The sequence below is a fragment of the Trichosurus vulpecula genome, chromosome 1 (genome assembly GCF_011100635.1).
Source record: "Trichosurus vulpecula isolate mTriVul1 chromosome 1, mTriVul1.pri, whole genome shotgun sequence".
Lineage (NCBI taxonomy): Eukaryota > Metazoa > Chordata > Mammalia > Diprotodontia > Phalangeridae > Trichosurus > Trichosurus vulpecula.
The window spans coordinates 533,382,638-533,396,952 of NC_050573.1; the positions used below are offsets into that span (position 1 = coordinate 533,382,638).

At 39.2% G+C, this 14,315-nt stretch overlaps 2 protein-coding genes across 4 annotated transcripts in view; one reads left to right on the plus strand and one right to left on the minus strand.

The window, feature by feature from the left end:
• C1H7orf50 (chromosome 1 C7orf50 homolog) overlaps positions 1 to 14,315 on the plus strand; it is a 368,607-nt gene that overhangs the window by 157,231 nt on the left and 197,061 nt on the right. The window lies entirely within an intron of this gene.
• GPR146 (G protein-coupled receptor 146) overlaps positions 7,286 to 14,315 on the minus strand; it is a 90,810-nt gene continuing 83,780 nt past the window's right edge. For all 3 annotated transcript variants that reach the window (XM_036741328.1, XM_036741329.1, XM_036741330.1), the window contains exon 2: positions 7,286 to 13,072. In XM_036741328.1, the coding sequence (XP_036597223.1) occupies positions 12,027 to 13,028 (1,002 nt within the window). In that variant the 5' untranslated portion in view covers positions 13,029 to 13,072 and the 3' untranslated portion in view covers positions 7,286 to 12,026. The remainder of the gene's footprint in view (positions 13,073 to 14,315) is intronic.

The window sequence follows — 14,315 nt, forward strand, 5'->3', positions numbered from 1 at the left end:
AATTGGGACTTAAAGGAAGCCATATGTACTCTGATGTACTTGCCAAGTGTTGATTTATACTCTAGCTATTTGAATATGTGTTACATACCCTTAGTAGACATGAGGGCAGAAACCAAAGCTTATCTGGGCTTAGTATTTCATTTACCATATAGAACAATAGTTTGCGCACATTAGATGCTAAATGAATGATTATAGAATTGAGTTTGTATTTGATCATGAATGGGAAAAGAGGGACTGGTCATCTAAGCATTAAAGGATAATGATTAAATAAGCTCGGTGTCTGTGGAACTTATTGAAAAGGTCTTAAACAGCTATGGAACTGCACAGTATGCTTCTCTTTATCATAATCTACCTGGTTGTTCACCTTGTGCTTGGTGACTCCTCATATGGAGTAGCCAAAATCTCTGCCGGAGCTTCCACTGATGCTTTAGCTACTTCAGGGGTGTGTGTTGACAGCCGCTCTGGTTTGAACCCACTTGTATGCTTTAGGTTCTATCCAACTATCTCCTTCCTGTTTGCTTATTGGCTTTCAACCCTCTATCTAGGACATCTGTGGTTCTTAAAAATTTTTACTGCATGTTGACCAGAAGAGGGAAGGATCTTGCCAATTTTCTGTCATTTATTTTGCCTGCAATTTCAGATGTGATTAAAAAAAACACATCTGTGTTTCAAATATATGTGTAGAAATATGTGTACATATATAGGAAAGGATTTCTTAAGTAAGTTAAAATTAAAATTTTTGGATTTTGCTTGTGGAAGAAATCTTTTGTGTTCCAACAAATTCAGGATTGGGTTGCAAAGATAAAGTTATTGGCAGTACTAAATGTGCATACATTCCATTTTTAACCATCTTGGTATGCTTCTTTGGTCTTTTCTGTGTCTTTCTAGGAGTTTTCTTTCTAAGATGTCACTGAAGTATTCATCTCTGCCTCCTTGACTATTTCTTTTAAGTGTTAAATAATATTAATTGTATTGAACAAATTCTAGGCTGGGTAGAGTGCTTCTCTGTATTTGGGGGCTTGCCTCCCTTGCCCTAGTTAGTGACTAAAGCTGTTATTATTCACTTGTTGGTTGTCTCTTTCCATTCATTTATGCTGCTCCTGGGAATCTATTTTTGTAAAAAGCAGTTTGCTGTGGCATGGGACAACCTCCTGGAACTGCCTCAGAGAGTCTACAGGGAATACTCAGGGAACAAAATGCTGCTTCCCAAATTGGACATTTCCACTAGTCTGATCTAAGGTGCTTGTGGCTTGAGACTAGTGAATTAGCGGAGAGCCATGTAGAAAGAGTTCAGGGAGGTTTGGAAGAGAAACATTAAAGACAACTAGTGCATTTACCAGATGTAGTAATTGATAGCTAGCACTCTGACTTTTTTTTTTAAGGAGGTTGTTGGGAAAAAACACAAAAAAAGAAATCCTGGATCTATGTGCTTCACTTGTGGGTGATTAAAGGCTAGGGCTCAGTGAGAGGGTGATGGAGACACACATGGTAGGTGTGAGTCAGCTGCAATGTATTAACAATGAAGAATCATGTCAGAGAAACAGTGCAAAAGGTGTCATCAGAGGTAGACTACCAGGAAAGGAGGGGGGCCGGTCAAAAGGGATACAGAATTAGTAGCTAGAGCCTTTGTGCTCCATAGGTGTCAGTTTAAATGACCAGAGCGCTGAAGGAAGAGCCCTCATGTTGGGTGGACCTGCTCTGAAGAACCACACCGTAAGAAGGCAGTCAGCCATCCTCTGAGCAGTCACTTAATCTGAGCTTTAGTTTCCTTATTTTATAAAGTGTAGTTGAAGAATATTTACCTTACTCACCTTGTAGAGCTGTTGAGAAGATAAATTACATATGATCTCTCCAACTATTGCTTTCCTATTTTGTCATCATCTTTGCCAATCTGATAGGTATAAGGTAGAACATTAGAGTTGTTTTAATTTGCATTTCACTTGCTGCTAGTGATAGGGAACATTTTTATATGATTGTTTCTTTTGAGAATTGTCTGTTAATTGACCATTTGTCTATTGGGGAATGGTGATTGTTCTTATATATTTGCGTTATTTTCCTTCTTGATATCTTGGATCTTCCCTATCTGATGTCTTAGATATCAGACCTTTATCAAAGCAGTTTGCTACAAAAACTTTTCCCTTGTTAATTATTTCTATTCTAATTCTGCCTTTCTTGATCTTGTTTGTACAAAAGTTTTTCAGTTTTATATCATGAAGATTGTCCCCTGATCCTCTCAAAACTGCGTGTTTCTTAAAAGTTGCATGTGTTATGTATGTGTGTTTGAAGAGGGTGGAGTAGAGAGAAAAGAGAAAGTATTTATAGCAGCTTTCTCCAAACTGGCCAATGAAGATGCTTGTGGCCTTTCTCACTCCTCTTGGTTGAAGGGAGAGTGTGTGTATTACTTGGTAGTTGACTTGTGAAGTAGAAAGAAAAATAGATGGACCACAGAATGGTAACATTAAGGGTAACAACAGTATTCTTCTTTGGAACACACTATTTAATGTAAGCTTATGTAAATTGTATATGTATGATACTAATTTTTCATGCAAATACACTTAGGAGGCCTTTGGGAAAATCCTAGTGAAGGTGACTAAAATTCAGAGTGAAGTTGTTGTGCTAGTGGACTTATTTCCTTTTGTTATGGGGAAATGTAATTAAAGGAGCAATCACATTTTGCTTCCAAAGTAAGATACATTTCAGCTAGGTGGAACAGTAGATAGAGCAGTGGGCCTGGAGTCAGGAAGTCCTGACTTCAAAAATATTCTCAAACACATATTAGCTGTGTGACCCTGGGCAAGACACTTAACGTCTTTGCCTCAGTTTCCCTAACTGTAAATTAGAGATAATAATAACACCAGGGGTGTTGTGAGGATCAAATGAGATAACATTTGTTTATAAACTTGTTTACCACAGTGTCTGGTACATAATAGACTCTATAAAGTGCTTGCCCCTCCTTTCTCCATTCACTTAAGCGGTAATAAGGAGATAATTTGTAGGGATTTTACCAATTAAAGATGGTAAATTATGTTGTTATTTTTTTCTGCTTCTTGTAGTTATTTTAAATACTGTTGTGGGCAAACTATTCCTTGGTAGAAAATGTAATTATTATCCATTCTTCTTTAGACTTCGTTGTCATATACACATTCTGGAATCTCCCTGTTCTGCAAGCCACACTGCCTAGGATTAATGCTAATAATTTACGGGGAACTAATGGGGCCAGGAAAGTGAAGTTTAGTCCATGGCCACAAGATGGAGCTCATCTGTCAGTATTTTGTTTGTGGGTGCTTTTCCCCCCAGCTCTTCAACAAGAACGTAGAGCTCCTAGGTTAATTTGTACTTTACAAGACCGTAGGATTTATGCCAGGAAGAGCTAACAGATCACCTAGGCCAACCCCCACATTTAATAGACTAGGAAATTGAGGCCCAGAGGGATTTTCCTAAAAAGCATCAAACACGGCCTGCTCCAAATCCGAACTACTTGACACTGGACCATAGTGACTTGCCTAAGGTTGCGGGACTCTCTCTGTGTCTTTGGGCAAGGCATTTTGATCTTTCTAGGTGTCAGTTTCTTCATCTCTAAAATGAGAGAGGCAGCTTATGAATGGTATCACTTTCATTGTATTATGTTAATTTACTCTGGTTCAGCCATGGACCGCATCTAACCAAGTCTACGTCAGGAAGATTAGGGAGCTCCTGTGGTCCCTTTCCCTCAGTGGAGCTGAAGTGTCTTTAGGACGCCACACTGTGGAGTCTACAAGGGTCGCCCCTCTTGTGGATATCTCTGCAAAAGCGTGAAGCGGTTGGTTAATCCCCTGTTAGGTCGCTCAGTTTATTTGGCAGGAATATAAAGTATTTATGGGAGCTAGGTAGCTGAATAGATAGAGTGCTGGACCAGAGGTCAGGAAGATCTGACTTCAAATTTGGCCCCAGACACTTACTAGTTACATGACCCTGGGCAAGTCATTTAGCCTTTCTTTGCCTCAGTTCCTCATCTGTAAAATGAGCTGGAGAAGGAAATGGCACAAACCATTCCAGAATCTTTGCCAAGAAAACCCCTAATGGGGTCAGGAGGAGTTGTACATGACTAAAACAACTGAAAAGCAACAGTGAAAATATTTGTATACACACACAGTTATCCCTTCCACATTGCGGAGGTCAGTGATGTGACACCCCTGCGATCTGGAAAATCCACGTTACATTTTTTGGCCTTCCCTTCCTACTAGAGAAGAAATCTAGATTATGATGGCAGTAAAAGATAAAATATGTTTATATTATACAGTACTATACATATATTTTCTGCATTTCTGAGTTTCTAAACTTTTTCTGTGTTGTCTGCTGGCCTTCATGTGTCATCTGTGGTTTCCACAAAACTCCCCCCAAATTCCCATTTAATTTCTTATTCCTATCTGTGATATATTGAAACTGTGATGGGGAAAGTTGTGATGTGGAAGGGGTAACTGTATATAGAAGCCTAACACTTGAGCTTGCCCTTCTAAATTGCTAGTGAATATATCTACCTATAAAAACTTATATGTCTAGAGCAATCACATATCACATATGTTCCATACCCAACCATTCCTACATGACAGAAATATTCATTTCTTTATTAAGGTCACAGACTTATAAGTGGGTAGATTTTTAGACCTGGAAGAGCCCTTAGAGACCATTTTATCCATCCCTGTCATTTTAAAGATACAGAAGCTGAGGCTCCGCAGGGATTTGCTCAGGATTGTTCAGTTAGTATGTAGCAGAGCAAAGACTAAATTCCCAGGTCTTTTACCTGTTAATCCAGGGCTCTTTCTTTATTGAACAAATGTTTTTTGATTACTAGAGCATTGTCCTTCACATGGTAGTTATCACATCTGTCATGAAGTGATAGCATTCCACACCGAATGTCCTTTTGGGAATGAGTATGAATGAATGGGAATGAGTGCCAGGCAAGTTCTCCCATATGACAGTATAACGGAGACAAAGTTGCAGCTGTTTTCCAACACATTCTAGTTCCTCTGATTCTAGCACCGTGCACAATTGAAGCCATGTTGAGAATGTTGTCAGATTTTGAGGACTTTGGTTTGGGGTTCTTTGAGAACCTGTGCCCAGCATGCTGTATCTTATAAGAAGTGATTTTGTGTCTTATTTCTAGTTTTACATACTGTCCCTCTTCATTCCCTTAATTCCCTAACACATACCTTTTCCTTTTGAATTATTCATTGGGATTGGTCTACTACTGACATAAGGCCCGAGTTCTGCCCAGTGAGTCATCCATGTAATTTCCTTGAATGTTGTTCTTTGGAAGTCTCCCACCCAAAAAATGACGTGCTCTGGACTCTCTTCCAGTAAGTTTATTCCTGGGAAAGATGAAAGTGTGTGTGTGTGTGTGTGTGTGTGTGTGTGTGTGTGTACATCTGTGCATATTTGCTTAGCTGTAGGCACGAGGCTCTTAGAAAATTTATCGTATTCCTCCAGTGACAATAGAAGTACTAACATCGACAGTTTCCAGGATGAAACTGGCTAATGGTCCATTTCCATCCTTGCCAGTGTGATCAGCACCACTTACTCTGTCAGCCAAAAGAGATGAGTCACTTGCCATTGTATTCTCCTTCTAAGAATTTTACATGAACCATACCAGCATCCCTAATAGATGAAAGATATTCCATTTTAGGGGACAGAAAAGCAGAGAAATAGAGTACTGTTAACTTTTCCTCCAGATCATTCTTGTAGCTTTTCTTCCCATCCCATTGCTTCATGTCTGGACTACTGCAAAAGATAGCTGGTCTTGTATCCATCCATACTCTTACACTTACTGGCAACAGATTAAGCTTTCCAAGAACAAAGTAATGATGAAGCTGCCTTCATTAGGCCACTTCTCTGTGTGAAGCCTTTCATTACCTCCCCAGTTGTGAGTGCCCTCTCTCCCAAACTACCCTGCATTGAACTCTGCTCTATATATTTTATTGATTCATTTTATGTATATGCTATATATATTTTTATATGCCCCTGTCTGCCCCATTATAAGAATATTCTTTCATTGAGAAGAGTAATGGTTTTATTCTTTGTACTTTTATCTCCAGTACCTGGCATAGTACCTGACTTAAATATTTGTTAATTCATTGTTTGATTGATAATTGACTTTGGACCCTAAACCGTTAGTGTCTCAATGCCATGTAAAGGATATAGCGTGAAGCCTGAATTTCAAAACCCTCCAGTCTGGTCTTGTCCTGGCTTCCTCTGCCTACCTCTATCTTCTCTACTTCCCAGCAAGGTTGCTTCATTCCTGAACTTCCCGTTCTTTGTTACTATAGGCGTTTCTATGTGTAAGCATGGTCTGTCACCTCCTGCTCCCAGCCTATCCATATCCTCCTGGGTACAGCTCAGATCCTGAGCCCTTTAAGAACAGTGTAGTACACAGAGATCATCCTCTGAACTCCTGAAGGATTTATTATCTCTGCCGTCCATTTGAGGACTTAATCACCTACTAATTTCTCTTACTATTTCCTGTTTTGTCTGTGAGTGTCTTCTCTCCATGATGATGTTAAAAGCTCCTTGAAGGTAGGGATCATTCCCTTAGTATATCATATAGCATAGTACGTATTGAAGTGTGGGGGAGGGAAGTCGACCTAATTTTGCTGTAAAATGTAGGGTTAAAGTCATTGTTAAGTCCTTTACAACTTTAAACCTATGGTACTATATAGTAGCAGACTGATGCATTATATTTTAATTTGATTTGATTTGATTTAATTGGAACAACCTACATTTGTTTCTGAAGCAAATTGAGGGGGAGAAACTGCAACTGATCTCCTTGAGACCATAGCATGGACTTCATGCAAAGTTCTGTTTATGAGATGCTGCATATTGGACCCCTCCCCCTACAGTACATAACAGACATTCAGTAAATACTTATTTACCAACATAATCCTGTAGGTTCAAAATTCTTTTTCTATACATTCAAGATATTCTGTAAGATTATATAACTAAGCCCAAATCATGGCCATTCCTTATACTATGCTTTCTCATTGAACATGAAATGGATGTGTTGAAATTAAGTTTTATTCTCTCCCTTGACATAATGTTCATTAAATATATTTTAGTGTTTAGAAAAAAATATATTTTCTAATAGAACAGTGGTAAGGCTGCTTCTTAGCTGTCCTATTACTTCCTTCTTCCCTGCCCCCTTCTAAAGTTTGCTTGCTTGCTTTATCAAGCAAGTATTCAGATTGAATGCTTCGTTAGTCTTAGGCAGATCAAGACCTCTAACGTACAGCTATAGGAATCACAGAGGCATGGGTAAACTTGAATAATTTTATTTATTTTACATAAAGACATCTGTCTAAATGGAAGAACTACAAAGGAGTAAATCAACACAAAATATATCTAAATTTAAATCTGTAAAGGGGAAAATACTGTTAATAATGGCACTTTCTGTGATGATTTTTCTCATATACACACAGAAACACATACAGTACAGTTTAAGCATTCAAACATGTTAATGTTAAAGAGTAATAAACATATCTCAGTTTTAGGAAATAATTTAATAAACAGATCCTTCACATGTGCCTTTGTACATCAGTAGGTTTTTCCTCTTCATATATACAGTACTTATACGGGTACTAAAGAGATTGGCTCATATTTACAGAAAAATCAGGGAAGTTCAGGTTTGAAATGGGAAGGCTTTGATTCTTACAACTGGTTTTTAGCATCTATTTCAAAAACTCAGCGTATGATCATACCTTCTTTGCTATAAACCATGGTTAATTCTTCCACAATTACTACTTCCAAATTAAATGCGACTTTGTATTCTCATGCATGCACGCTTGTATGTGAATTTCATATCCTTCATTCATAGGTTCATTTTGCTGGTGCTGACCAATTTTTAAAAATCTGTAGTATTGATGGAACAAACCTAAGATTAAGTTTACTTTGCATAAACAGCTGCAAGGTAAGAAAGATTTTTTTAAAAAATCTGAATTCTCTTACCATTAATAACAATCATAGAATCACTAGTAGGAAAACCAGCAATTGTAAGATTATAAGCAAAAAATTTTGTCAGCAATAGTACCACCAAAACCTAGGACTAAAAATGGGATCCTGTGTGTCTTATAAAGTAATTGGAAGAAATATGTTTAAATTCACAGTTCACCTTGGATTTTCCAAAACATGTTCTTCCCTCTAACCTTTTTTCCCCCTGAACAACTTAAGACTCTCTTCATTTATGGCAATATAGCTGAAATGTCAGAAATAAAAAATACAGCCGAGGCAAGAAAAATGCAAATCAGCCAGGTTGCATCAAAGATGAATTTAGAGAGGAAACCACAAGAAAATAGATTCGCCAATGAGATGTGAAAACCAAATTATGCAGTATGTTAGAATTAACAGTAAAAGATGTCTTCAAATCTGGAGAGGGCTGATAAAAGACTGGTGGTGTGTGAAGCATAGCAGCGGGGGACCTGCTCTCAGTGGAAAAGAAAAGAACAGAGGGAGATTAAGAAATAGGACAGAAGGTTTACTTTTGCAAAATGATGGGGTGAGATTCCCCAGGGATGTGGAATAAGAAGTGGAATTGGCCACAAAAAAGAGTGCTTAAAACCAACTTTAATGAAGCTACATTCCCAAGATGCAGTTTATAATTGTGGATGCTTCTAACATCACCTCTGTGATCAATGAAAAGCATTGGTCTAGCTGCTGGCATTGCATTAATTACTCCATCCAGGTTAGGGCGTTGCTGAGGTTACTGGTGTGAAAGTTGGGCATGATGACCTGGATCATGGGCATGATATGTTAGTGCTAGCAATATTACGCCCTCAAGTTGGGGTAAGGATGGGGGCAGGAACAGGGTGCATTTGGAAGTATCCAGACAGTACAGCTTATATGTGGGAAGATGAGAAGGCAGGTAGACTGTGACGAACAGACTGTCCAGAAATATTATTCTTTCAAGTGGATGGAAATAATGCATGGAATAAAAATTCTATAATTTGCATAGAAAGTTTGTTAACCATTGAGAAATTGAGGTGAAAAACTTGATTGAAGGACAAACCTATGAGATTGAGGAAGACTACTTTCTATGGGGACCATTCTGGGGAAGAGGAGGTCTATTTGATTAGAAAACAGAGGTATCATTCGTGATTATAGGCCTGTGCCTTCATGAAAGAAGAGTTCATGGCCCTCTTCCTGGAGCTCTTTGTTCCATATAAAAAACTCAAGGCTTGAAGAACATGAGAATGGGAGGAGATTTCAAAATAGAGGTCTTCATCTGGCATCTGTGAACTTGGGCTTTTTTATATGATATATTTTGATAACTCAGTTTCAGTGTAATTGATTTGCTTTGTAATTCTCTTTGTTTTAATGTTCTACTTTGAAAAAATATTATTCTGAGGATATTTCTCTAGACTTCCAAAGGGGGTCTATGACAAAAAAATATTAAGAACTTCTGCTTTAAAGAAAGAAGAAAACAACTCTTTGCTTCCTTATCTTCTCCCTCTTTCCTGCAATGAAATAGTGATTAGAAATCAGATTTCAAGTGAATGGGCTTAGATGGGTACTTGGAGACACTTAGGAAGGAGAGGTAAAGGACTTTTGACATATCTGCCTGTGTTCACATTTATAAGTGATGCTATTGCGACATCGTGGCCAAAATCTTAGGGAAATGCAGTTCCTCGTTAGCAGCCAACTTTCTTTTTCTAGTGTGACATGCTACTGGAGAAAGCTGTATACTCTAGCCTAGTAATCTGTCTCTCGGAAAAAAGAACATTCACTTCAGTTTTCTAAGTCTGGTAAAGTATGTTTGCAGTAGGTTGGGAAAGAAGTCAGGTTTGCTGTTTTACATAGTCTTAAAACTTGAGAAGCTTGAAAGAGATCTATCCAAGTAATGGCTCTCACAGGCAGTCATTGTTTGGGCAATTTGGGGTCAGATGAGGGCTTGAGGGAAAAAGTAGTTCTTTGTAATGATGCAGCCTAATGCTCAAGTTCTCCTGAAGGGCTGGGTTCTGGCTTCCTCTGCCTGTCCCTATCTTCTCCACTCCCCATTTAGAGTAGACCTGATAATGATTTAATGGAAAGGAATAGACAGAGGAATGGTGTCAGGAGAGTACAGGGGACTAAGTCAATGGTCAGCACCTGTTTTTTTCTTTCACTGACACTTTTTTTTCAATAGGCGCTGCTTCCTAAGCAAAGGGAAGATTGATGCAAAAACATTTGGGCCGAGCTTTGTAGTAGATAGGTAGATGGTGTAAGGTTTGTTCAAGCAAGAAAACCACATTAATGTTTTCTTGTCACTGTCATTTACATTCTGCCATTTGCTACGTGTGTGTCCTCAGGCAAGTCATAACCTCTTTGGGTCTCAGTTTCCTCATCTTTAAAATGTGGGGGAGGTGGGGAGAAGAAGAGGGATAATTGGACTAGATGACTTCTGAGGTCCTTTCCAGCTCTAAACCTAATGGTTCTCAGTGGCTCTGGCTTTATTCACAGCTGTTTCTTTCAAAAAATAACTCAAACGTATGCATTTTCTTTGTATTTACCTTATCTTTAATATAGAAGTTGCTTTCACTTTTATGTTGCCACTTCTGATTAATAATAAGTCAGTCTTAGGTTGCCTTTCAATTCAAATAAGTAATAAGGAGTTTTACAAATGTAAATTTTTAATCGAGTCTCAGGGACGATTTAAGGAGTCATATTGTTAATTCCTGTGTGGTTGCTCAGACATCCTATCCCTCACCTCCCTGCAGGATCATGCTGCATTTTACCAGAACAGATCTTCACATTTCTCCTATGCAGCACACTCCAACACAACTAACTACATTTTATAACTTTCATATTTTCTTTTCATTCAATTTTTTTTACAGCTTTGGACCTGGAAACTAACTCTGTAGTGATTGAGAACTAGAAAGTAGAAAATCAGCCCTGCTCACTGTCTCCATGGCAGTGAGAAGGATTTAAGTATGTTATGATGTGTAACAATTAGCAATTTCTTTAATACTCCTAGATTATTCCACAGCTTAAAAGCAGGCATATATATGTGTGTATATATATATATATATACATACACAGACAGAGAGACAGACAGACAGAGAGACAGACAGAGAAACAGAGAGTAGTAATGTCACTGTTGGCATAAGTGCCATAAGCTTTTCCTATACAACATTTAACACAAAAAGGCAAGAGACAATGACAACTGAGTTTCATGAACATGTGGACCTTAGGTAGTTGGTTTCATTTTGTTTTGTTACTTTTTAAAAAGTACATTCCACCATCATTTATTTCCTCCATTTTAATACTTAGTGGATTTCTGCTAAATATCTGTGCTTTCTTTTTAAAAAGATCAAGAAAAAAGTGAAGAATCAAGTATTTTCACAATATAAGCAAGCATAGTGTAAATATTGAATTTCCAGATTCTTATTACTTCATTTAGAAAAGGCTTAAAATGAGTAAATTACTTCAATGACAAAATGCACATTTAGGCAAAATGCACACATTTTAAGGGGAAAAACATAAGTTAATAATATTCTAGCTTATATTTCAACTCAGACTGTTTGGACAGCCTATTCCTTTGATCAGCATTACCTTTGCCAGAGATTGACCATCCTGGTAAGGACACACAGGGCATGTTGAGAAGAGTACTAAGACTATTCCATTTAGAATTATTGCATCTCTTTTTCTAAGGAAGAAAACATAGCGTTGTCCTTTTCTTGGACAGGTAACAAAGTGCTTTATATCCAATCAAGACTTCACTTTACCTTTTAGTCATTTCTCTACCCAGGATTATTAAAACTGGGAAGAAATGCAGAACTCAAGCTTACTGACTCAGTGCTTTGAAAGTGCTCTCAAATGCCAGCTTCTCTGACCTGCCTGAGGTTTCTGTTAGTATCACTGTGCCACCTCTATTAGAACAAGCGTCCCTTGGTCAGTAAGAATAGCAGCCGCCTTCCAGTATCAATGCTAAGAGCTTCTAAGAAGGTTCTTGGTAAGAAGCAGCAGGATTGTGCTGGTGTGGTAAAGTCCCACAGTGCTCACACTCCACAAGAGTTTCTCCTTTCCTACGTCATCACCTGCTGTACTGTTGCTCGGTCATGAGAGCACCTCTGATGCCCACAGTGCATTTTTTTTATCAGGCGTCGTAGCTTGCCAGGAAAATTTTTGTTGATGTAACGGTAGAGGAGTGGCATCACAAAACTGCTAGAGAAAGCTAAGAATTTTGACAAATCTTTGATGAAATGCAATATCCGCATGTAGTGCTCATCCATGAGTTTTCCTTGTGAGACAAGGAATGTGTTCACCAGGAGAGTTAGGTAGTAAGGTGTCCACAGCACAAATTGTGTACACACTGTGGCAATCAGAAGCCTGTGCACAGAAGGGTCCAGTCTTCCAGTATCGTGATCAAGGGGTGTGGCCTCCTTCCGTATTCGTAAAATCAACACAAGCGCGTAAAGTACAGCTACGGCAGGGACAACGTAGCCAATAAACACCATGATGGCATCGGCTGCCTCCTTGTTTTGCATCTTGGAGCACTCAATGAGCTTGGTGGACACATGGCTACAGATATAGAAGAGCAGAGAGGAAAAGCTTGTAAGCATTGCCCCTCCCCAGATGAAACCACAAACATGCTTGGTGTTATACACACTAGACATGTAAGTCCTCGGTAGAGCTCGCTCAATGTAGTAATCCAGGCTGAGCAAGGTGGTTGAATACATGATAACCAGGGAGGAAACATTAAACAAAATCAGCAGTGTGATATAAACTTCGCTGTTAAAGCTCCAGATGGCCCACTTGGTGGTGGTTGGCCCAAGAAGGTATATTGGTGCCACAGCATTGATTATGAGGCCAGCGATGGCGATGTTTACAAAGTAAACGTCAGGCATCGTCATGGTAGCCTTGTTGTACAGATTGACCAGGACCAGCAGAGCATTGTAGCAAAGGCCAATTGGGAAGCAGATAATGAGGTAGAGGAGGGAGAAGATGGAGAGGATAAGGTGGAAGTCATGGCAGAGGAGTTGGTCCTCGCTGTTCTGGGTACCATTGAAAGTGTCGCAGCTCCACATAGTGAACCAGTCAGGGGTGGTTTTTCTGATGACTTCCAGCTGTTCTGAAAAGAAAGAAGTAACAGCAAATTAGTTTGCAACACATCTCCAGATGTATCGTCCCTAGGCATATCTTAGACATCTGGGATGGCAGGGCTAGAAGAAAAAGCCACGTGCCTCAAACTATCACAAAAACAACAGCGAGCCATTGCCACATTTCAAAAGGAAGAGTCTCTTGAGGATTCAATCTCTTTCTCTGTGTGTTTTTCATGGAAGGGTAATAAACCATCAAAATGACTGCTGTCTTATTAGCCCCAAACAGGGCTGGTTATGACCAGAAACTTTATGATGTAATAATTTTACTGGCCGTGGTGAGTCTCTCTCTAATATAATTTCTGAATGAAATCTGAGTAATGGATAATTCATTCAGGATGCTCATCCGGAAGCTTTTAAAAAGCTGCTTCAGACCTTTTCCTACATCTCAGTCAGGGTATGGGTGCTACCCTGACTGATGTATAGTCATCTTAGAAGGGGGGAAGCAGTACATGATACAGTCATTTCCAGGAACAGAAAATGAAGCAAAGGTCTTGGATTGAATCCCTTCTAAGAGGTTTCTAAGCAGCATTTTAGGGCAGGGGTAGGTTTCTCCCATCAGAAAAGTCATACTCAAAGCAGGATAGATCTGCCTTTGCCTAATAGACAAGAGATGGGTGAGTAGGGAATGGGGAGAGTATCCATTTATCACAATAGGAGAGTCTCTGTGGTGCAGCGGAAAGAATGTTAGAGGCCCCGAGTTAGAGGACCTGAGTTCAAATCCTGCTTCTGGCACTACTTGGATGACCCTTAACAAGTCACTTATCTTTCACAGGCCTCATTTTCTTTATCTAGAAGATGAAGGAATTAGACTGTATAACCTCTGAGATCACTTCCAGATGTAATTCTTTGTAACAACCTTCAACCTTGCCTTCTACAGCCTCACTGTTGCTATTGTCCAGTCGTTTCAGTTGTGTCCAACTCCTCGTGACCCAATCTGGGGTTTTCTTGGCAAAGATCCTGGGGTAGTTTGCCATTTCCTCCTCCATCTCATTTTACATGAAGAAACTGAGGTAAATGGCATTAAATGACTTGCTCAGGGTCACACAGCTAATGTGTCTGAGGCTGGATTTGAACTCGGAAAAATGAGTCTTCCTGATTCCAGGCCCAGCATTTTACCCACTGCACCACCTGGCTACTTCCACCACAGCCTCATTAGCTAGCCTGAAACCCCCAACCTATCCCTGTCTGTGCTATAATACATACCATAGATAG